Raw genomic sequence first — 22,547 nt, 5'->3', positions numbered from 1 at the left:
GAGAGAGAGAGAGGAGATGGTGATCTGAAATGGATTTGGGATTTGGAAGAGATATGAAAGAGAGTGGATTTTCCTTGAGAGGGATAAGAATTCGACGTTTTTCGTCAGTGGCATAGATAGTAATTTTTTTTATTTTTATGGGCAACGCTTTAAGGAATTTAAATAGATGTATTGTTTTATCATCGATGAACATTTATTAACAGTTTTATCATTTGTTACTTCTAAAAATACCTTTTTATCATTGGTCCTACTTTAAAAATTAAATTTTATTACGATTTTAAACATATTTCAACCCGTTAATTTGAAAATTGATCTTAATTGCAATTTCGAACACTTGCCAACCGTTAATTTAAAAGTATTAACAAGTTGTTCTTATTATAATGTACGTATTTGACTATTTAGATTAAAGAATACACTCAACATAGTCTAAATTCTGAAACAAATATCAGCTTCGGTAAGATATCAACATAGTCATACACTCAACATATGACTAATTGCTCAATTGACATCTTTGAAAAAAAAAAACCAAGCAATTTGGCAAGGTTGTGTGCCTTGTGATTAAACTAAGATACAGAAACCAACAAAAAATTAAAAAACAAATAAAGTGGTCAGAAGCTACTCTTCATATCAGAGCCAGGTTTCGATCCTGGGACCTGTGGGTTATGGGCCCACCACGCTTCCGCTGCGCCACTCTGATTATTGATACGTTATTTATGTCATTTATTAGAAATGCACAAATCTCTGGCTTTCATATAGAAAAATAAACCAGTCACTGTTTGAATCTTAATCATACCAAATGCAGTAAAATCTGGAAATAGAAAAAAGGCCGGCATTCTCTCTCTCTCTGGACACTCGGGACGTCCTTCCCTACTTCCTACTTACCCACACATCGAACCAACCAGACTCACATCCCCAACCCCCCTTTACTTAACTCTCTCTCTCTCTCTCTCTGATAGAGATCAAACCCTAGGAGCTTCCCATCGTCGTCGTCAATGGCGGTCTCTGAGGAAGAGTGCTCCTCCGCCAACTCCAGATCATCCTCCTCCACCTCCAGCTCCTCCTCCTCTTCTCACTTCCTCTCCAAGTGCGTCCTCCGCGGCTCCGTTCTCCTCCACGTCCTCTCCGCCCACCTCCGCTCCCCCTCCTCCAACGACATCGTTTTCGCCAAGGTCTCTCTCTCTCTCTCTCTCTCTTCTATTTTCAGCTCATTTCTTTAATCGGAAAACAGAGATGATCTGATATTTGAGATTTCAGGAGAAATCGATTGAGCTGGTGATTATCGGTGAAGATGGGATTGTACAGTCTGTCTGTGAGCAGCCTGTGTATGGCACCATTAAAGACATCGCCGTCCTCCCATGGAATGACAGATTCCGTGGCCGGAATCCTCAGGTTTCTGCTCAAGCCTCTCTCAGCCTTTTCGTTTCGAGAATCAACTATAGATTACGAAATTGTTTCTCTTGTTGTAGATGCTGGGGAAAGATCTTTTGGTCGTTGTTTCTGATTCCGGGAAGCTCTCGGTTCTCTCTTTTTGCAACGAAATGCACAAGTATGTCTGCATTTTCTTTCTTTGTTATGTTATTCGTATTAGTTCATTCTTCATGAGCTGTAAGCATTGGCACATTCCAGACTTATATGCAAATGGAGGTAACCAACATGCTTACCTATTATGTTTTAAAATTGTTGAATGCAAATGATTCGACACTTCTTTGCTCTTATTTTCGTCGCACTTGGAAATGTTTGTGTAGGTTTTTTCCTGTGACTCAAGTTCAACTTTCCAGTCCTGGAAACTCAAGGGGTCAGCTTGCAAGAATGCTAGCCATTGATTCAAGGTTAGTCACTATTGCTATCTATGTTTAAGTTATAAAATGGAGTTTACCACCGATGAAATTTCTGTTTCTGTTTTTTTTTCTTTCTTGTGGCTATTTTCTCGTAGCAGCTATGTAGTAGGAAGTGAAACGTCTAGGAAGCTATAACTTAGGAACTGTTCATCTATTTTCTTTTTTCATGAAAATTTGATGTATCGACTTATGGTGGGGCTCTCTTTTCTTTTTTAATTCCTGGTGTAAATCTTTAATCTTTATTTTCATCTTTTGTCTTCCAATGTAAGTATTTGCTGTTCTTTGGTGTCTTTGCATCATATTTTACACTTAAAATTCTTTAGAATGTTGTTATGCCGAAGCTAGATGATACATTAAAGAGTGATTGCTTATTTGCTTCCTATGTGTTCTGTTACATTGGTGGCAAATCTTAGGATTGCTATAGTATGTTTACATTATTTTTGTTTCTCTTGCAATAAGCTCTGTATGTTGTTTGCGAAAGATAGGTATATTTGTAATATGATGTAAAAAATAAAAATAAAAATTTAGTTCTTTGGGATGATAAAAGAGGAGAGGGAGAGAAAATTGGGTAGCCAAGAGTTGGGTCAGAAAAAAAAAAGCCACCAAAAGAACAGAAAAAATGGAAATGGGGCATGGCATTAGGGTGATGTGCTATGCTGGCTGCTTCTGGTTTGTGGATGGAGAGGAACAAAATAATATCTTTGGAAGCTAGAGGTAATAATGGAGATCAACTATCGCATATGGTTCAGTATTTGGGGGCTCTTTGGGTGTGGAATCTCTTCACAATTTGAAGGCAGTTCTTTTGGTTATTTTTCTTTTGGAATGCTGCTGTTTCTTTTCCTCTTTTTGTTTGTTAGCTTGGTGGACTCTGTTTGTATTGTTTTTCGATAAAAGTTTCATCTCTCTATATTGTCCTTTCATGTTTATGTGTTTACAGTGGCTGCTTCATTGCTGCTAGTGCATATGTAGACCGGTTGGCTATGTTCTCTGTTTCAATGTCTGGAGGCAGTGACATTATTGATAAGGTTGAGCTGCTACATAAACCTCTTCTTATGATAAGTGTTCGACTAGGGTCATATGGTTGAAATAGAAGATATGCCATATGCAGGGCTTTATTTACTTTACAAACACTAGCTATTCGTGCAAAATTATTGAAATGTTCTGCTGTCCCACCATTTCAGAAAATAGTGTATCCCCCTGAAAACGATGACGATGTGAATGCTGCTAGAGTCCAGAAAAACAGTATTTCAGGTACTATCTGGAGCATGAGCTTTATTTCGCAGGATCCTAATCAAAGTAAGGGGCATAATCCTATACTCGCCGTTGTTATAAATAGGTATGATGATCATGTGTATTTCGGAATTAAAGGATATCATGTTTTGAAAAGTCAAGTGTTTTGATGATAGAAGCCATTTCTCATGCTATCCTCTGTTCTTAACTTTTACTGGCTCAAATACATTGGGAATATTTTGCATTGCAGGAGTGGGGCAGTCCTTAATGAATTGCTATTACTGGGATGGAACATTAGAGAACAAGATATTTATGTTATTTCTCAGTATGTAGAAGATGGACCTTTAGTACTTAGCATTGCTGAAGTTCCTCATTCGTATGGATTTGCTTTTCTGTTTAGGGAGGGTGATGCTATTTTAATGGATCTTAGAGATGCCAACAACCCTTATTGTGTCTATAGAACAAGCCCGAATTTCTTATCTAATGTGGTTGATGAGGCCAATTTTGTTCAAGAGTCGTCTAAAGGATGTGATCTGTCTAGAGTACTTCAGGTTGATGATGAAGGAGGTTTATTTAATGTAGCTGCCTGTGCGTTACTGGAACTTAGTGATTTAGATCCTATGTGTATAGATGGTGACAAATACAATGTGAATGTGACTCACAAATTTGTGTGTTCATGGAGTTGGGAACCATGGAATGTTAAAAACCAAAGAATGATCATTTCTGCTGATACAGGAGAATATTTCATGATTGAAATTATTTTCAATCCTGATGGCATTAAGGTTCTAGAATCTGAGTGTCTTTACAAAGGTTTACCATGCAAGGCACTTCTGTGGGTTGAAGGCGGGTTTCTGGCTGCACTAGTAGATATGGGGGATGGGATGGTCTTGAAAATGGAAAACGGAACACTTCATTACATAAGTCCTATTCAAACCATTGCCCCAGTCTTGGATATGTCAGTTGTGGATTACCATGATGAGAAACATGATCAAATGTTTGCTTGTTGTGGAGTGGCTCCGGAGGGGTCTTTAAGGATCATTAGAAGCGGTATCACTGTGGAAAAGCTACTACGGACTGCACCTATATATCAAGGGATTACTGGTACATGGACATTACGAATGAAGATGACTGATACTTACCATTCATTTCTTGTCCTATCATTTGTTGAAGAAACCAGGGTACTATCAGTTGGCTTAAGCTTTACTGATGTGACAGATTCAGTTGGTTTCCAGCCTGATGTTTCTACTTTGGCATGTGGTGTTGTAAATGATGGAATGCTGGTCCAGATTCACAAAAGTGCAGTCAGGCTCTGTCTGCCCACCCAGAGTGCCCAATCTGATGGTGTTCCATTGCCTTCTCCAGTTTGTACATCTTGGTTCCCAGAAAATATGAGTATCAGTTTGGGTGCTGTTGGGCATAATCTAATTGTTGTTTCTTCATCTAATCCCTGCTTTATATTTATTCTTGGGGTAAGAATGTATTCAGTGCATCATTATGAGATATACGAGATGCAACATTTGAGATTGCAAAATGAGTTATCATGCATCTCCATTCCTCAGAACTGCTACGAGAAAAAAGTTACAGGTTTTCCAAACAGTCTGGTAGATGAGAGTTCTGTCCCTGCTCCTCCATTTGGAGTTGACATCAGTAATATCTTTGTTATCGGAACACACAAGCCTTCGGTGGAAATATTGTCTCTTGCACCTAGTGAAGGTCTACGTGTTCTTGCTTCTGGGGCAATCTCATTAACCAATACTTTAGGAACTGCTATTAGTGGCTGCATTCCTCAAGATGTAAGGCTTGTATTAGTTGACCGATTGTATGTCCTTTCTGGATTAAGGAATGGAATGCTGCTTCGGTTTGAATGGCCCACTGCCTCTAGAATGCCTTCATCTGTAGTACCTCAGAGTCCTGTTGATTGGCTTTCAGTTAGTACAGATACTGTTTTATCCAGTGTATCAGCAGCAAATTCTTACGGCCGACAAGTATATACTACTAAATTATCTGAGAATATAAAGGACAAATTTCCTGTTGATTTGCAATTGATTGCTATCCGTCGTATTGGCATCACTCCTGTATTCCTGGTTCCTTTAAGTGATTCTCTTGATGGTGATATAATTGTTCTCAGTGATAGGCCCTGGTTGCTGCATACTGCAAGGCACAGCCTCTCATATACTTCTATCTCATTTCAATCTTCGACACATGTGACTCCTGTATGTTATGTCGAATGCCCTAAGGGAATTTTATTCGTTGCAGAGAACTGTTTACATTTGGTGAGAGTTCTGTTCTCTTGCTATTCTATAGCTTTCATTTCATATACTGTAGTTAGCTTGTAATTATGCCTTCAATCTAGGGATATCGTTGGAGGACACATACATAGTGTTTACCCTTGATTCTATATTAAAGTAGATGTTCTTTAGCTACATCAGTTGGGTTTAGTTTCACAACAATGAGATCTTTAGGTTTACATGATTTCTTGAGCATGAGTTTTATCTTTTACATTTTGGAACTGTGGACAGTTCTACATCATAATGATAGTTTTGAACTGTTAGAGTACTGGTCTTGGCATGGGGTTTTGAACAGATCTGTGTTGGAGTGATACTGAATGGCTTTTGGGAAGAACAAAGAACAGAAGTTAAACATGCAGTTGCAAAATATGTCCCATTCTTTTGTTTGATGCGAATTTGGCATATATTCATGCAGTATCCCAGATGTCCAGATGGGTTAGATACTTAGATGCTTCTATAGGATTATGGGAAGAAAAGTGTTAATTTAGCGGATTAACTGTGATAATGGAAGTTTACAGGAGCTTTATGCGTTTGTTCATTAAAAAAGAGAGATAAAACATGGCAATTTCCATACGGTCTTTTTCTGTTAAAACTCTGAACTAAGGATGTGGAACAAGACTGAACACTTGAACTGTTCCGGATATATCTTTCAGGCTTAGTAGATTTTTTGCTTTTATTTATTGTTGTCTCTTATCTTACATTTTAAAATATGCATAGTAAATCCCACTGTAATTTATTTTGTGTCTGTCTTTCTCATGGGAATAAATTTAGGAATTTTAGGTACTAGCTGGCTCAGTTGGTGAGGTCATTTGACATTGTCCAAGGGCCTCTCCACTGCTGGGGAGATTTTGTGTGACCTCGAACTGCATAGCATGTAGTCTTAGTGGGCAACATTGAACTTTAGTGTTGGATGTCTTGGTATGAAAATTCTGTGCATGCTCTGTATGTTGTGATTGAAGTGGTTTTGTAATAAGAGTTTTGTCTCCTGAATTATCTTTCAATATATTGATACTTATCCATGTTTTGTGATGTTTCTAGGTAGAAATGGTGCACAGTAAGAGGCTTAATGTGCAGAAGTTGCAACTTGGAGGAACTCCGAGAAGGGTCTTTTATCATAGTGAAAGCAGGCTGTTGATTGTGATGAGGACTAATCTGAGTGATGATACATGCTTATCTGATATATGTTGTGTCGATCCTCTTAGTGGGTCAGTGCTGTCATCTTTCAAACTTGAATTCGGTGAAACAGGAAAATCGATGGAGTTAATGAGGGTCGGAAGCGAACAGGTTCTTTTGGTTGGAACAAGTTTGTCTTCTGGTTCAGCCATAATGCCCTGTGGTGAGGCTGAAAGGTAAAAAACTCTGTCTCTTTTGTTTTGTTTTGTTTTTTTGTTTTTTTTTTTTCACCTCCCCTCTCCTCCTTGGCTAGCAGACTCTTATTATTATTTTTCTTTGGTTCATTTGTAAATGGAAGTCTTCAGCCCTGTCAATATGCACATGTGTGATATCATACTCATAACTCTCTTTTCCTTCAACGTTGTAGATGAGCCATATTAACTGATTTCACTAACAGTAACAATGTTAATTACCTGTCAGGCCTTTCAATTGCACGTGTGAGTGTGTGATGTAATACTTTTTTTCTTTTTCAAAAGAACTTTAATTGAATATACAAAAACCATAATATAAAGCCCCAATCAAAATACGAGTGTGACATCATACTCATAACTTCATTTGTTTCCTTCAATGTTATACACATGCTACTGGATTTTATAAAGAGTACCAAGCACCTGGCAATACCTATTTTTGGACGTTAATCACCTACGAGGCCCTATCAACATATGCAATCGTCAAATCATACTCATATCTAACTTTACAGATGCTATTCTAACTGGATTTTTTTTAACAGTACCAAAGGCCGCCTAATTGTTCTCTGTCTTGAAAATATGCAAAATTCAGACAGTGGTTCAATGACATTCAGCTCAAAGGCAGGGTCATCTTCTCTACGAGCTTCCCCATTTCATGAAATTGTTGGGTATGCTGCAGAACAGCTTTCAAGCAGTAGTCTCTGTAGTAGCCCAGATGATACTAGCTGTGATGGTATTAAACTAGAAGAAACTGAAACGTGGCAGTTTCGTTTGGCTTTTTCAATGCCGTGGCCTGGAATGGTGCTTGCTATCTGCCCTTATCTTGATCGCTACTTCTTGGCTTCTGCTGGTAATGCTGTAAGTAGTTAACTATTGGAGATTTTTTTTTCCTTTTCAATATACATTTTCTGCAAGACTGCTTTACAATACTGTATGCTGTCAGATTGTAATGTAAATTCTGTTATGGCGTTACAAATTGTTAACAATGATGCTGATCTTCTTTTCTCAGTTTTATTTATGTGGTTTTCCACATGAAAATTCCCAAAGAGTAAAGAAGTGGGCTGTGGCAAGGACGCGCTTTACAATTACATCTTTGACTGCACATTTTACAAGAATTGTCGTTGGTGATTGCCGTGATGGCATCCTTTTCTATGATTATAATGAGGTAAAAGCAATTATAGCTTTTTGTCTGTTCGTTTACGTATGTCACTTGAACTCTCTTTCTCTTCCATCTCTCCATTTTTCTTTTTTCCAGGTAGCTTTGCATTAGAAGTAGAAATAGCATTAAACATGCATTGTACTTTTAAAATTATCCTGATACTTTTTTTGCTTTATTTTCTTGCGGTGAAGGATTCCAAAAAGCTGCAGCAACTTTACTGTGATCCGTATCAGAGATTAGTTGGTGATTGCATTCTTATGGATGTCAACACTGCTGTTGTTTCAGATCGTAAGGGAAGCATTGCTGTGCTTTCATGTGCAGATTATTTAGAAGGTAAACATTGTTAATTACTGTAATTACAATTCAGTAGCAAGGTCTATATCTTACTGTGTTCCTGCAATGCCTGGTTTAGCTTTGCAAACTTTGGAACAGAAGCAGAGGTGCAACTCAGATTATTCATAGAGATTATTATTGTACTATTTATACATCTGGTCAAAAATTGGCGAGAAATTGGGTCTGTTTGGAAATTCAGACTATAATTCATCTACTGATATCGATTTACAGCAGTCACAATGATTGTCGTGTTTGATTCCATTGTATGAAGTTGATTTTATCAAATAGTTTGTTGGTTGGAAATGGTTTATGAAACTACCAAATGAATAAAAATCTTTTTGGAAACTTTTTTCAACCTATTATTACTATGAAGCGGGTACCATATTCAAATGTGTTTTCGTAGTGGGCATGTGGGAAATTTTGGTTTTTGTGGAGTTCTTGTGTGCTTAGAAAGTACTTTGTGTTAGCATGTAATTGGTTTTTTCGCACACAGAATCAGTGTGGGAAACCATTGCTAAGAATTTGAGAATTTAGAGGGAGGATCTAAAGAGGACCTCCTTACTTTAAGAATTTGAGGATTTCTACTATATATGTATACACACACACATACAGAGAGGATGTGAAGTGGACGTCCGCACTCCGGCTTAAAGTGTGGACGTCGTCTGTTCTCCGCCGTCTCACGCCGGCGACGGCTTCTCTCCTTCCCGGACGACAGCACAGGCTTCTAGGACGGTTTCTCTCCTTCCAGGACTGGCCGGCGACAAGTTTTCCGGCCGGATTGAAGCTCTGGACGGAAAACACCATGATTGATCAAGGTTGGCCGGAAAACTTGTCGCCGGCCGGTCCTGGAAGGAGAGAAGCCGTCCTGAAAGCCTGTGCTGTCGTCCGGGAAAGAGAGAAGCCGTCGCCGGGGTGAGACGGTGGAGAACGGACGACGTCCGCACTTTAAGCCGGAGTGCGGACGTCCGCTCCACATCCGGCCTATATATATATATATATATATATATATATATATATATATATAAGTGGAATCAATCGTGTTAGCTCTACAAATTTTTATCTTATCAGGCAGCATTAAATTGATATGCATACAGTGTCACATTTATTTTTAGATTGATATTCTTACAGCACCAAGAAAAGATCATAATTAACAATTTAGATAATTTGTTTAACTGGTGATGGTGGTAGCGAAACCTGTTAATATGCTGTCTTGTGCCTGTTGAAAATGATACAACATAACTATTTTTCTTTTAACCATCTGTATCAGATACTGCGAGTCCAGAATGTAATTTGACAGTGAGCTGTGCTTATTATATGGGTGAGATAGCTATGAGCATCAAGAAGGTACTTTACATTGTCTTGTTGGCTTAAGTAGATATTATTAGAAGTTCGATGTGCAAATTCTCATTTCCTGAAGTTAATCTGAGAATTGCACTAATTAATTTCCACATATCTGGAATTGGCGTATAATAGTGGTGGTCAACCACTAGCAATGACGGCAACAAGAAATATATAAGGAGGAAGAGAAAAAGAGAATGAAAATAGCATTTCAATATATATCAGTTCAGTTTTACATTCTGCTTGTTTTACACTACAATGAGGAATGGCTGTCCAACCTTGCTAAGGAAACAAATCTAACAGGTACCTTAGTAATAGTTGCATATCAACACTTATCTAAAGAGACCTAAATTAAAACTAAGCAAGCACTAGGTTAGTATTTTCACTGCTACTAATGTACCATCATGTTATTATTGTATTATAAGTTCTAAAATAATGAAGGTGTTACTCTAATTATGGTTTTTCACTATCCTCATGGGTCCTACCTAGGTATTTGCATTTTCCTCTCCCAAGGACCTTTGGGTTCTGCAGCAAGCCCTAGTTCGCAAAGCAGTTTGGGGTATCAGAATGAATAGTGAAATGTGACTCTTTGGACTCTTTCCCCAATGCCAGTTTTAGGAAATTGAAAGCTAAATTTTATTGTCTACAGTGTTCTATCTCAAATTAGATTTCTGTTTGTTTACCTTCTTGGATGGAACATTCTGACATAGAAGAAAGAAATAGAGGCCTGTGGCCTGTATTTTGTCTGTTATTAAGGCCTTGAAGATTATTGGGTATTTAAATATGAAAAAGGCTTCAGCACAAACTATAGAATTGGCCTGCAAACATGGTTTTGAGTAATTGTAGGAGGTCTTTGTTCAAAGGTTGGTAAACGGGTTTCGGCCGGACACTTTGATGAATACTTTTTTCTTGCAACATAAATTCTATTTTGACTTTAAACATGAGAAAACTGCAGATAATTTGAACTGAATGTCGACAGAGAAACTGTTGTATCTGAAATGAGAGAGCACTATGTTCTGCACATAGATTATTTTACATTTCTTTTGAGCTGATATCATGTTTAGTTGCTTACTTTGGGGTGACATTTTATGATGATCTTTCTAGGGCTCTTTTTCGTATAAACTGCCAGCTGACGATGCAATGAAAGGTGGTGATGGAAGTATCGACTTTGCTCAAAACGGTATTATTGTCAGTACACTGCTTGGAAGCATAATAACCTTCGTTCCAATATCGAGGTAAGCAAAATAGTCCTCGTTCTCATTCTCATACATTTGCAGAGTTGTGCAGAATCATGCGTTTACATGTAGTGTTGATCAAAATGTGTGAACACCATAATATATACGAGCTCTTCTGTGTTCTAGCTTATTTGAGCAAGTAAACTCAGCTCCCCCTCTTTCTATTTCCCAGGGTTAAACCTGCATTTCAGTTTAGTGAACCTTCCCAGAAAGTTATACTACACCATACAGTGTTTCTTGCTTTTCTAGGCAGGATATATCAGAGTATCCTGATTTGTAGTTAAGGAGATGTTCATTTTCAACTTTTCAAATTTCAAGTCTTGGCCGGTGATGCCCTCCTTCATCGGAAGTCTTCACATTGTGGGCTCGCTATCTTTCATTGGACTGACATACCACCTAAAAGGCTTTCAGAATTATTTGTGGGGCTCCACATGGCTTGCATGGGTTGCGTGCCAGTAGGCCTTTACTGTACCTGCACATGTGTTGTATGCCAATAGGCCTCCACTAATTTTCTTAATAAACCAGAGAATAAAAACCATCTTATTTCTGTTGTGATAGGAAATAATTTAGTAGAATAGTATTATTACAATATTCACATATTCTGAGTGTGTTGATCAATATTCAAACAGGCTGCAAGGCTTGGATCAAGCCTGCACTCTAAAGTGCCATGTGCACCGTGCTCAACCTACTATCTGGTTAGAAGCCCAGTGAGCCTATGGGCCATGGTCTTTCCTATGATGTCAATCTTGTGTTAATAGCTGTTCAATGAGGATGTCAGATGGGTTGAAATTGAGAAAGAAGCGCCTTTAACAATTTTCCCACCTACAGGCCTACAAACGCACCAGGGTCCCAATAGTTCTATTTCTTGCCAAAGTTCCTAGATTCATTGAGATTTACTGGTCCACCATTTTGAATGTTGTAATACATGGTCAATATTCTTGAAGTTACACTGTACTGTTTGCTTTCTGTTGTAGATTTTCATTCAGTTCTCTCGTTTGGTACAGTTTTGATTCTAATTCAACACTGTATTTAATACTAGCATATAATTAATTTATTTCTGCAGGGAGGAATATGAACTCTTAGAAGCTGTCCAAGATAGACTGGCGGTGCATCCATTAACTGCTCCTATTCTTGGAAATGATCATAATGAGTTTCGTAGCCGTGAAAATCCGGTAAGGCATAACTTGCATGCTTGAATGAGTTATGAGTATGAACACGTGTAGGCATAAAACCTGTCATAGTAGCTTTTACCTCTTTCTGTTTTCTTTTCTTCTACCTTTAATATATGAAATGGCTGTGAACTTCTGGTACTGCTGCCCAATGATTGGGCTGAGAACAATGTTTTATGTGAACAACCAAATTTGACCAGGTTGACAGTTGTAGTTCAAATTTAGTACTTGAGAAAATTGTTTGCGAGAAAACATTGATATATTGGTGGGTTTGGTTTCCTGGTTTTAAGGTTCCTTTTATTAGCTGAAGAGAGACCTGACACAAGAAAACAAAAAAGATTGCTTATATAGCTCTACTGCAATTAAACCTATCTTGAAATATATGGAGTGTATGAGATAATTGCTGCAATAGTAGAAAATATTTAATGTCCTTTTGTTTTTATGAGTGAACGTGGTGTGAGCTTGTGTGTAATGTTTGTTCATGCAGGTCGGAGTACCCAAGATTCTTGATGCGGACATGCTCACTCAGTTCCTGGAGCTCACAAGTGTGCAACAAGAGGCTGTATTATCATCACCTATTTGTGTACGAAGCACAGTAAAGTCGCGTTTGAAATTCCGAAGTTCACCTGTTCCGGTCAATCAGGTGGTGCAACTCCTTGAGCGAGTTCACTATGCCCTAAACTAAGTTTTTGTTTCTTTCAAACATGAGCTGGAATTGGGTCTCCAAGCCTTGAACCAAGGAACCATTGGTGCCAAAAGTCTTTCGTGGCACCTCCTCGTTGTCCTCCTGTTGCCTTGAACCGTTGATTGGCAAGCCTGAAATCCTTGACTGTTGATACCATGGAGCTAACAATCATACTGATAAAGTTTATCTCGGAGCCACATTTTTTTAGCTAGATTAAAGAGCGGGGCAGCTGTTACATTTGTATGTATGTGTAAAAGATGGGTTGAATTACACCCTTTGTCATGTAAATTTTATGTTCCTTTATCATGTAAGCTGGTATTGTTGCCTATCATTCTGATGTATGACTATGACGATGATTCTGTATATTACATGGAAAATGAACCACATTGGGAGGTGCATATTTGAGAGACAGTTTCAAATGAACGTTTTCAAACTTAAGAGGCACAAATATGCATCTGAACCACATTTCTCTTGTATTCAAAGTTGGCTTCGATCACCAAACAGTCTTAAGTTTCGACCACCATCTGTTTTGCAAAATAGTACCCAGAGAACCCCAACACTCGAGAATTAAACTAAAGAACCAATTAATGTCATTATCGCAAATAGCAATGTCATTGCAACAGTAAGATAAAATAATAAAATTCATTCAAAACATCCATTTAAGGTCATAAACTTAAATCTAAATGATTGTAAATTCAAGTAGTGCTGTTTTTTATTTGGTGTTGCCCTTCTTCATGGCACCGACCAAATGAACAAATCTATTTCCCCCAACCTGAAAGGGAAATCAACACTTGACGTCTACTTGTTTATCTGAATTGCGGGCAGATGAGAGGTAACCATATACAGTTGATCACTTACCTTAAATTCGGTATGGACCGAAAATAATGAATGGGATGATACCACTGAAATTGTTGTCTTCGATGTTCCTGATCATAGAAAGTGTAAGTAATCAATAATCATCAAAACAACAAACCAATGACAATGGAAAACGCTTGAAAGAGAATGCAATTGTAGAAACCTACAGAGTGATTAGTGGATGTTTAGCCAGGCAAGCAACTGATCCAATGAATTGGTTATTCTGCAAGTAGCTGCAGATACATGAACCAAATGAACATATAAATTATGTCACGCAGTCATGTATAGCAAGTTGACTAGAACAAAAAACCAATACTGTCACAATTCAGTAAGATTTTTGAAGGATCCAAGTGAACTTGGCAAATCTCCAGTCAAGTTATTATATGACAAATGTTTGTATGTTCCCGACCTTCTTCCAAACTAGTAATTTGGTATCTGTTTGCACCTAAATTTGGCAACACTCACATGGCATATCAAGTGGGCCGGGTCTATGAATGACCGCGGTTGTTGATGAGCGACCATCGCGACTCATTAACGATTTATTGCTGAGATTATGGTAACTAAAGTTTTATATTCGAGCAATTTACCTTTCCTGTAATTTACATTTGTGCTCTTTACATTTTCTTTGAATAACATCGGAGGCTTTACCAGACCAGAGGTCAATGCTATCTTCAACCAAATCGACACAAATTTCTCAAGTTAGGTACCAAGTTTTGTTCAAAATTTTCAGAACCAAAAAAAAAAGGAACAATAGGTTCAAAAAACACAACTGCAGTGGAATGAAACCCGAGAAAAGACCTCAGAAAAGTTTTGCCGAAAGTAACGGTGCGAACTAGCATAATCCATTCAAAGAAAGACACTGGTTCCAGAATCAGTTGCATCTTACATGAAAAAAAGGCTGGAGACAAAAGTTGGAATCCTGGAGACACAAGGACATTTCCCTCAGCTGACTGCTTACCCTTCGCTCTTAAAAGTTCTGAAAAAGCTTCTCCAAGTCAAATAAATGAAATTATTATATATGTAAATGACCTGGTTCTTCAGTATCTTGTTTTTAAGAGACTTTTGTTGCAGATTTCTTGATTTCCCAATCTCTTGCAAGTTAAGTTTGCAACCGAGTCATAATCAACTCAAATAGAGAAAGGAGGTGACAAGCTTTGAGAAGTGCAACTAAGTTCCTGAGTTCACCAACGAATTTTTAAGCGACTACAATTCTCTGACAATGCACTGCCGCTTCTTTACGATACATTTTACTCTCGACTACAAAATTTATATGTACCATCTTAAAAGATTCAAGAATACTAAAAGAGCCGAATTTCACCACCACTGGGAAATGCCCGCCTTCTCTCTTCCAGGACATAAATAAAATAAATTAAACCCATCCGATCCTAGAGTGTTACATTCTGGCGGCTACTTGAGCCAATCGGTCCCTATAAATATTCAATCCCATAACCCTTGGGGTTTCCCACCTCAAAATTCCATCCTCGTTGCAGTTTCTCAATCCATTTCATTACAAAGTACCATTTACATCCGGACAAGCATTTCCTCGAAGAAGCGTGGGCCAGCCAATAATAGTGATCACGGTGGCAAAAAAATTCGCCATGGAGTCTGTCCTGTCAAGGCTAGCAGCTAACTGGTTAGCAATCACAAAGAATCTTCTGTTCTTATGAGAAGAACAAGTGATGTCAAGCTACTGTATTTTCAACATAACTCATGGCTTTCTGTTTCACGTAATTGGCCCTATCTTCATTACCGTGACGCTCTTCATAGTCCAGATATTTTTTGAACAAGAACTGCAAATCCATGAATGAAGTCCAAAATTAGCTTCAACAGGAAACACAATGATAAATATTCACAATTAACACATAATTGTACACACTTTCATCTTTTTAGCTGGGAGGCTCAAACTAGTTGCCCTCTCAAAGAGTGCGCGAATCAGATCAGTATCTCCAAGCCGAATTTCCTGCCACAGTCGACACGAGTGAATATTGTCTCAAATATAACAATAAAAAAATAATAACACTATAATAAAGAACAGGAACTGTACTTGATCAAGATAAACACTCCACAAGTCAGTTCTCTTCGGATTTTGCCTCAGAATATTTTCAAACAAGGATCGCCCTCTCTCTGGGTTCCCACATTTGAACTCAAGTATGGCTGTCTGTGACAAGAATTTGATATGCTTATGCTTAGGAAGGATCTTTTCAGCACGAGAGATAAAATCCTGAACCCCATCCTGCTGTTGCACCAAGAGCCTCTGTACCCGCCTTAGCCATACCTAAAATTCCATAAAATATAGCGTTTATAATTATCAAACAGCTAAATAGGAGAAAAACAAATGTAGGACGTCATAATGTACCTTGCAAGACTTCTTAAACCTCTTAATCATGTTATCAGCAAGCTCATCGGCTAACTTGTGTAGCTCAGACCTCTCAAACACTCCCAAGAGTGCTAGATGAACCTTTTTGGGATCATTATACAGCAATGCTTCTTTAAAGACTTTCATTACAGCCTCCTGAAAGACGAATATAATTAACGGACTCCATGTCAACATTAGAATAACAATGTCAGAAAAACGAGAGCTTTAGTATTTTTATTACCTCTGGAGGACTTCCATATTTGCTTTCCAAATTAAAATAAGCCACCCAAACATTGAGCTTCTCATTCTCTTCTCGGAAGTTTATCGTCTCCAAAGCCCTTTACAGAGAAAAGAGCAACATTAAAGCTGACTTATGCAAATAAGGTATCCCTATGAACATGCCAGGACCGACACAGGAATGGACATCCTAGAATCTAAAAGCACCGTATAACAACCAAGACTTTTCTATAGTAGTTAAATGAATGAAAATGTTTAGTATATCTATCAGCTGGATTCAACTCTTTTCTATTTCAAAGATTAGTTGAGAGAGAGAGAGAGATATATAATATATACTGACATGAAAATGCAGAGTTTCAATTTATGACTCACAGGAGGCTCTTACGATAAGTTACTTATACGATATAACTGTAATAGTAGTAAATGGGCAACATGTGTTTTTGCTAGATAAATACCTTTTAGCAATAGAGCGCGCCTTCTCAACATCAGCCATAGAGAGCACAAATTCCATATATTTTATCCAAACATAACTGCTATTTGGAGAACTTCTAACTAGTTTCTCAAATTCCTCATCAGTCCTAGGTATATCTTTCTCCAATAGTCTTTCCTCAGCTGCCCTTATCTCACGCTCCCTGCAAAAATTGTTTCAGATTTAATAAAAATAGAAGAGAAAGTAGGGAGCATTGAAATTGCTGAGCTAAAACAAAAGCCAACATGTGTATAATCACCTCTCATCCCTTGCTTTTTTCTTGGTGAGCTTCTTTTTCTTGTCATCTACAGTGTTATCCACTTCAGGAAGCTCTCGATCCTGGCTAACAGTCCCATCGCCTTGGTCTGAGTCATCAAGAGTGACTTCAAGCGGAGGAATAAAAGCTCTTGATTCTGCTTGTGCAAGAAACTGGAACTCTGCATTTTCATGATCAATCTCCATGTTTTGGTCCCCAAGGAGACTGTCTACAGGACACATTACTGTTACTGACCTACTATCATCCACCAAAGCAGTCTTTCTGATAGGTTCATCAAGATCTTGTTTTGGAGGTGTTTGATCACTATTTTCCATAATATACAAATCCTTCATTCCAAGTGAAACCCGGTGCCTCTCCTTATCCACCTGATCATGGAAGTTGAATTAACCTATCATAATATGCATACCAATATACCGCATAAAAAGAGTTGCAGGCTATTAAACTGAATCTGCAATGAAGCAGAAACACAACAACTACTTACCTAATCAAACCAGGCCAAAACACTTTACAGACAGAACAATTCCAAAAATTGCAAAAAGATAGTTCACAGACTAAAAAATAAAATGAAACAAATAATAGGGCTTTAGTTATTAAATAAAAAAAAGCTGCACAAATTGTCAAAATTACAAGATAAAAAAATGCTACAGCAATAGGGATTTTAGTAATTAATAATAAATCTCAAAATGTTTATGAAAAATCAAGAAACTAAACAGGAAAATTATACAACCATACGTAACAGACAAGATAAGTACCTTCAATACTTTTGCTGTCACCCTCTCTCCTGTTCTATATTTACTTTCAAAATTTTCCTTTTTATCTTCTGAAAGCTCGGACACATGGCACAATCCAACCTAATTACAGAGAGGAGCACAAAAATCATTTCAACATAAGTGCAAACAGAAAATATGATAATACAATCCTTCAAAAACTATATGTTATTAAAAAAATCAGTATTCTATAGGAGATTTAAAAGCAGTGATTCATGTATAGACTCTACAGATTTGAAAATGAACTTTGCTTGATGGTTCTCATCCGTTACCACGTTTGTATTGTCAATTGTGATGAATATCCCATATGACTCGAGTCGTTTTACCCTGCCAGAGATAATATCTCCGACTTGCAAGCTATCCAAATTATTCTTTGCAGATTGTGACAAACTGCTTGCACTCAATGACTTCAAGGTAACTTCAACTCTCTTTGACAAAGGCTCCACAGATGACACCCTGCACTTAAAATTCTTAGTAAGAGTTCAACACAGGATACGTTTTTGCCAATAAGTACCTATTTTGCCCAGCATGATAAACAAAATTACTTACCTGCCGGTAACAAGTTTTCCAACTGGGAATTCCTTTTCAGGATCATCCACATATCCATCAGACAAATTGGAGACAAGAATTCTGGCATCAAGCTTCCGTGAAAGCAGAATAAAACATCCTTTTGATGAAACATTTTTCACATAACCCTATAAGATCCAGATAATCCACATAAGACTCCGTATGTACAAGTTAGAAAACAAATTTTCAAGCAAAGCTTAGGAGCATATAAGAAACTTCCACAACCTGTACGACCATATTAGGTTTCAGATCGTCAATCTTTTCCACTCGCTCCATATGAGTAAGCCTGAACAACAAAATACGTTACTCCCTTGAATAGTATAATATAATAGTAGAATCCAAGGCATGGCATCTGAAACTGACGCTAGATCAATCTATATTCTATAAAAAAAAAACATGTCATAAACAAATAAACTTCCATTCAAGACTAAAATATCTGCATGGAAATGACTTACGTATCATTGTCAGGTACATTGGAATCTTGACAAGGCGTGCCAACTAAAGTAGATCGTAATGACAACTCAAAGTGAAAAGTTCCCTGTCCAGAGCGACTACATTCAAGGACCTTGCATTTAACAAATTGTCCTTCCTCGTATCCAGACAATGGGTTGGACACCCATGAGTCAGAAAGTTCACTATAATGAACCCTGCCATACATATGGGGACCAATTTGCACAGTCAATCCACCAACACCTGGAAGCTTTTTAATAATCCTCCCAGCTACAACACATCCCTCACGAATATGAGCAGTTGCATTCAGCATGCTAACATTTGCATCCATCTTTGTCACCTCATGGTCAACTGTTTTATTGGAGACGGGAGAAAATGGATATGAAACCAGCCGTAATAGCTTTTTCTCCTTGCTAACACTTAAAACATGACCAGATACAGCATTTCCAACATGAAACCGTTTCTGAAACTCTTGAAGTTCACTTGGCTCACAAGCGCTGTCAAGAATGAAAATCTGAGCCCTAACATTCCGAGATATTGTTAACCAGACCCATTCAGCATCCACCTTGCACACATAGCCAGTAACATGTTTTCCAATTGAAAAATTGAGATCTTCATTCATAACACTTCCCTCTATTTCACAGGAACCTGAAAAGAACACATACAAGAGCTTATAAGACTTTATTAGCGATCAAAGGTTCAAGTACATAAACTACATCAAACAGTTAATTGGCCAACCACCATAAATTAAGCAATAAGAGCAGCTAAATAACTTAATCAGCATGAAGACAGAGACTGAAGAAGAAAGGGTACTTTAAACAAAAGATAACAAGTACATTTATTGGAATTTCAACTCCACAAGCAGACAATCAACAAGGAATCATTTCTTCCATGAAGTCAAAGAAATAACTAAAGAGAAGACTAAAATTTTGAATGGAGATCTGATGGCCCATCACTATACAGGAGGTACATTTTTAGATATAAGTATGTCTGTGTGTGTGTATATTTTTATACGAAAATGTCTACAAAGATAGATGAGGACCTTCATTTTTTCATACAACAATAAAACATATACATAATATACACTCATGATGATGCTCAAAGAGTATAAGCATACAGGAGGTACATTTCTGGATATAAGAAATGGCTTAATATCAATGAGGATGGAAGAGAGCAACCAATTTTTTTTATAATAATAGATGGTGTACAAAGTTACAGATAACCCTGGATGAGGCTGGATGAGGCTCAAAGAGTCAGAGTAGTAAAAGTAAATTTACAAGGAAAGAAAAAGTAGTGGAACCAATTCAGGGAAAGAAATACTTGATATTAGTTTACCTGTTAACAAACTAGGTTTTAGTGACAGATCCCACTGGAAACTCTTTTTGTTGTTATCTGAATTAGTCTTTGCAATGATAATTGCAGTGACGGTTTGCCCAATTCTGAAGTTATTAAATGGATCTTCCAGAACATCATCATTTACCTGCCCAATAGTGGTCAAGGGAAAAATTATCATAAGCGCAACAAGTAGACATTAAAAAACGAAGTACCAGTCAAATTTATAGACTTATATCAACTCATTCATAAATTTACCTCTGTTATACGGACCCGTCCATGAAAGCCGATTCCAAACTTCAATCGTAGTTCAAGAGGCTTAATTTCAGTAATCTGGATGGTGACAACATGTATTAACAACAACAAATGAGTACTCTACCAGTCCAATAGATATACACGTCTATCCACAGATACTTTAACCCTAAGCTGTAAATAAAACCGGAAAAACTGAAAAAAGAAAAAGAAAAGTAAATACCTCTGCCTGGACCACAGATCCCACTTTGTAGCTGGATTTCTTTTTTGCCCTCTTTGAGCTGGAACTATCAGCTGACTCACTCAAAGAATTAACTAGCAAAAGCAATCTCCCAGCAGTTGTAGGGCTTGGAAGGGCCATGACAGTAGCACTGACACTGGATAATCAACGATAAAATCTCATGTAACTGACAATCAAATTTGTGTATATTCTCAAATGTCTTGTACAAACGGAGGGAGGGAGAGAATTGGGGAAAGAACATAGTATACCACTGAACCCAAAATTTATCCATGACAACAAGGCCAAATATCATAGAGATATGGACAAAATAAAAGCGTAATAAAGAAAATTGTGAATCAGCACCAAGAGAATGATACCTTTGTCCATTCAGAAACTGTTTCTGGGGAAACTTTTGAGTGTTGTAATCAGAAACTGATGCATATCCTACAACATAGTTATACTTTGGGATGGAAAGAACCTGCAACGTACATTACCAAAGTAAGAGGAAAAGAAGGTGACATATCTATAAAACAATTTTTCCAAACTATCATCTTTAACTTGTATCATCATGAAAACTTGCCAGGTAATTCTCCTTCACAATCTCAACAACAGCATTTACGGTTTCGTGTAACTCAGGATCATCTGACACTTCTCTTCTTCGTTTCTGAAATCAATGTCATGAAGTACAAGGTACAAGTTGGGAAAACAGAAAAGAAAGCAGAGGTAATGAAACTTTTAAGATATGACTGATATACAATCCCACAAGTATAAATTCAAACGGTAGAGGAACAGTAAACATTTCTCCACATTTTTCCTTCAGTACTAACATACTCACTACTGAGTACAATCAAAATCATAAAAACTAGAGACAGCTGGGAATGCATTTAACCTTCTTATGAGTTTGGCTCTTGGAACTTTCTTGTTTTAAGTTAGTAATGAATTCTGGTTTGAGAGATAAGTCAACTAGGTGCTCTGCCTTGGCAACATCAAGTACAACTGCTCGCACGATGGATCCTGTTTCTACGGTGGTACCAGCTACTGCAAAGATTACAGAGAAAGAAAAAGAAAAAAAAAAAACAGAATTACGTTATGGTTTGTAAAAGAGGAATAAATCAATTAACCAAGTCTTTGATAAAAAACTGACATTGATAGTGTGTGATGAAACCGAAGACATCACTATATTTCTCAAAGCTGACAACAACTCCAATGTCCTTTGCCTCCTGGACCTTCCCCTCAACAACACTGCCAATTGTAAACCCTTCTGACCAATTTGATCTTGATTCTTTTGAATTCAATATTTGCAGCTTAGCAATCTATACCACAAAGAAAGAATTTGAAGGTTTAAAGCTATAAAACAGAAATCCAGCTGTATCATAATAGAGGAGCCAGGCTTGTGAGAATCCCGTACACGATACAAAAAGATGAAATATATATGTATATGTCAATAAAGTACAAGAGATAGTATATGAAGCTAATGGATATATTTGATTAAATATCACAGTAAATTAAAGAGCACTGGCCAATTCAAGAAAACTCAAAATAAAACTCTGCCGTAGAAGTTTACCTTGTCCTCTGAAACAAAGTATTCCTGGATAAAAGAGGCATCTGTTGAAGAGCACGATGACTGCTTCAATGATAGTGTTATTCTACCTGTTTCACTATTGACCTGAGAAAAGAGTTCAGAAATGCAGTTACTAATATGTTTAACAAGTTCCAATTCAAAAATTGCAGTGTTAAACAACAGTTCACTAACATCGAGAATAGTACTCCGGACAGACTGGCCAATGTAATATGCTTCTGAAAGGTCCCCTTTATAGTCATCCATTGCCTAATAAAATCAAGAAGAAGATAGATATAAAAATTGATGGACTTAAATAGAACAGAACAAGCAGTAAATTACGCAAACTTAAGGGCAAAGAAAGAACCTTGTGCCTTGGGGAGAAACCAGTTACACGCCCCAGGAAGCGAACAAAGCACCCAGTGTCAATTAAGTTACAAATGTAGCCCTAATCAAACAAATATGCTCACATGAATCAGAACACAACAACCATTTTCATATCAATTCATAACAGAATTAAAAGTTACATACATATATATACAGGCCGGATCAGGAGCGGACGTCCGCACCG

General features: G+C 37.5%; 2 protein-coding genes and 1 non-coding gene across 3 annotated transcripts in view; 1 reads left to right on the top strand and 2 right to left on the bottom strand.

Moving 5' to 3' along the window:
- Positions 1-625: 625 nt before the first annotated feature.
- On the bottom strand, positions 626-697 carry TRNAM-CAU. The gene has a single exon. It is a non-coding gene; the product is annotated as a tRNA-Met (tRNA).
- A 295-nt stretch (positions 698-992) lies between these two features.
- Positions 993-13,080, top strand: LOC101294962 (pre-mRNA-splicing factor rse-1-like). The gene is made up of 15 exons (XM_004303324.1): positions 993-1,169; positions 1,255-1,389; positions 1,467-1,546; positions 1,746-1,829; positions 2,776-2,863; positions 3,020-3,174; positions 3,319-5,341; positions 6,395-6,705; positions 7,260-7,575; positions 7,727-7,882; positions 8,068-8,218; positions 9,477-9,553; positions 10,652-10,782; positions 11,846-11,954; positions 12,439-13,080. The coding sequence occupies exons 1-15, from the start codon at positions 993-995 to the stop codon at positions 12,634-12,636; spliced, it is 4,191 nt and encodes a 1,396-aa protein (XP_004303372.1). The 3' UTR covers positions 12,637-13,080.
- A 1,361-nt stretch (positions 13,081-14,441) lies between these two features.
- Positions 14,442-22,547, bottom strand: part of LOC101294678 (protein RRP5 homolog) — a 15,888-nt gene continuing 7,782 nt past the window's right edge. The window contains exons 19-40 of the mRNA XM_004303323.1: positions 22,344-22,424; positions 22,172-22,246; positions 21,983-22,084; positions 21,563-21,731; positions 21,308-21,456; positions 20,999-21,082; positions 20,796-20,896; positions 20,422-20,575; positions 20,205-20,279; positions 19,950-20,094; positions 18,620-19,262; positions 18,390-18,450; positions 18,147-18,292; positions 17,870-18,053; positions 17,583-17,681; positions 16,813-17,195; positions 16,540-16,716; positions 16,089-16,185; positions 15,848-16,003; positions 15,536-15,766; positions 15,368-15,451; positions 14,442-15,281 (exon numbers count right to left, since the gene is read on the bottom strand). Of these exons, the coding sequence (XP_004303371.1) occupies positions 15,174-15,281; positions 15,368-15,451; positions 15,536-15,766; positions 15,848-16,003; positions 16,089-16,185; positions 16,540-16,716; positions 16,813-17,195; positions 17,583-17,681; positions 17,870-18,053; positions 18,147-18,292; positions 18,390-18,450; positions 18,620-19,262; positions 19,950-20,094; positions 20,205-20,279; positions 20,422-20,575; positions 20,796-20,896; positions 20,999-21,082; positions 21,308-21,456; positions 21,563-21,731; positions 21,983-22,084; positions 22,172-22,246; positions 22,344-22,424 (3,504 nt within the window). The 3' untranslated portion in view covers positions 14,442-15,173. The remainder of the gene's footprint in view (positions 15,282-15,367; positions 15,452-15,535; positions 15,767-15,847; positions 16,004-16,088; positions 16,186-16,539; positions 16,717-16,812; positions 17,196-17,582; positions 17,682-17,869; positions 18,054-18,146; positions 18,293-18,389; positions 18,451-18,619; positions 19,263-19,949; positions 20,095-20,204; positions 20,280-20,421; positions 20,576-20,795; positions 20,897-20,998; positions 21,083-21,307; positions 21,457-21,562; positions 21,732-21,982; positions 22,085-22,171; positions 22,247-22,343; positions 22,425-22,547) is intronic.

Source organism: Fragaria vesca, linkage group LG6 (assembly GCF_000184155.1).
Source record: "Fragaria vesca subsp. vesca linkage group LG6, FraVesHawaii_1.0, whole genome shotgun sequence".
Lineage (NCBI taxonomy): Eukaryota > Viridiplantae > Streptophyta > Magnoliopsida > Rosales > Rosaceae > Fragaria > Fragaria vesca.
This window is presented reverse-complemented; position numbering and strand designations above follow the sequence as displayed.

Excerpts from the sequence above, each read along its gene's own strand:
- LOC101294962 (XM_004303324.1), top strand. The coding sequence starts at position 993 with ATGGCGGTCTCTGAGGAAGAGTGCTCCTCCGCCAACTCCAGATCATCC. Across the intron at positions 2,864-3,019 it reads GCAGTGACATTATTGATAAG|AAAATAGTGTATCCCCCTGA; the intron begins GTTGAGCTGCTA and ends CCACCATTTCAG. Across the intron at positions 6,706-7,259 it reads CCCTGTGGTGAGGCTGAAAG|TACCAAAGGCCGCCTAATTG; the intron begins GTAAAAAACTCT and ends TTTTTTTAACAG.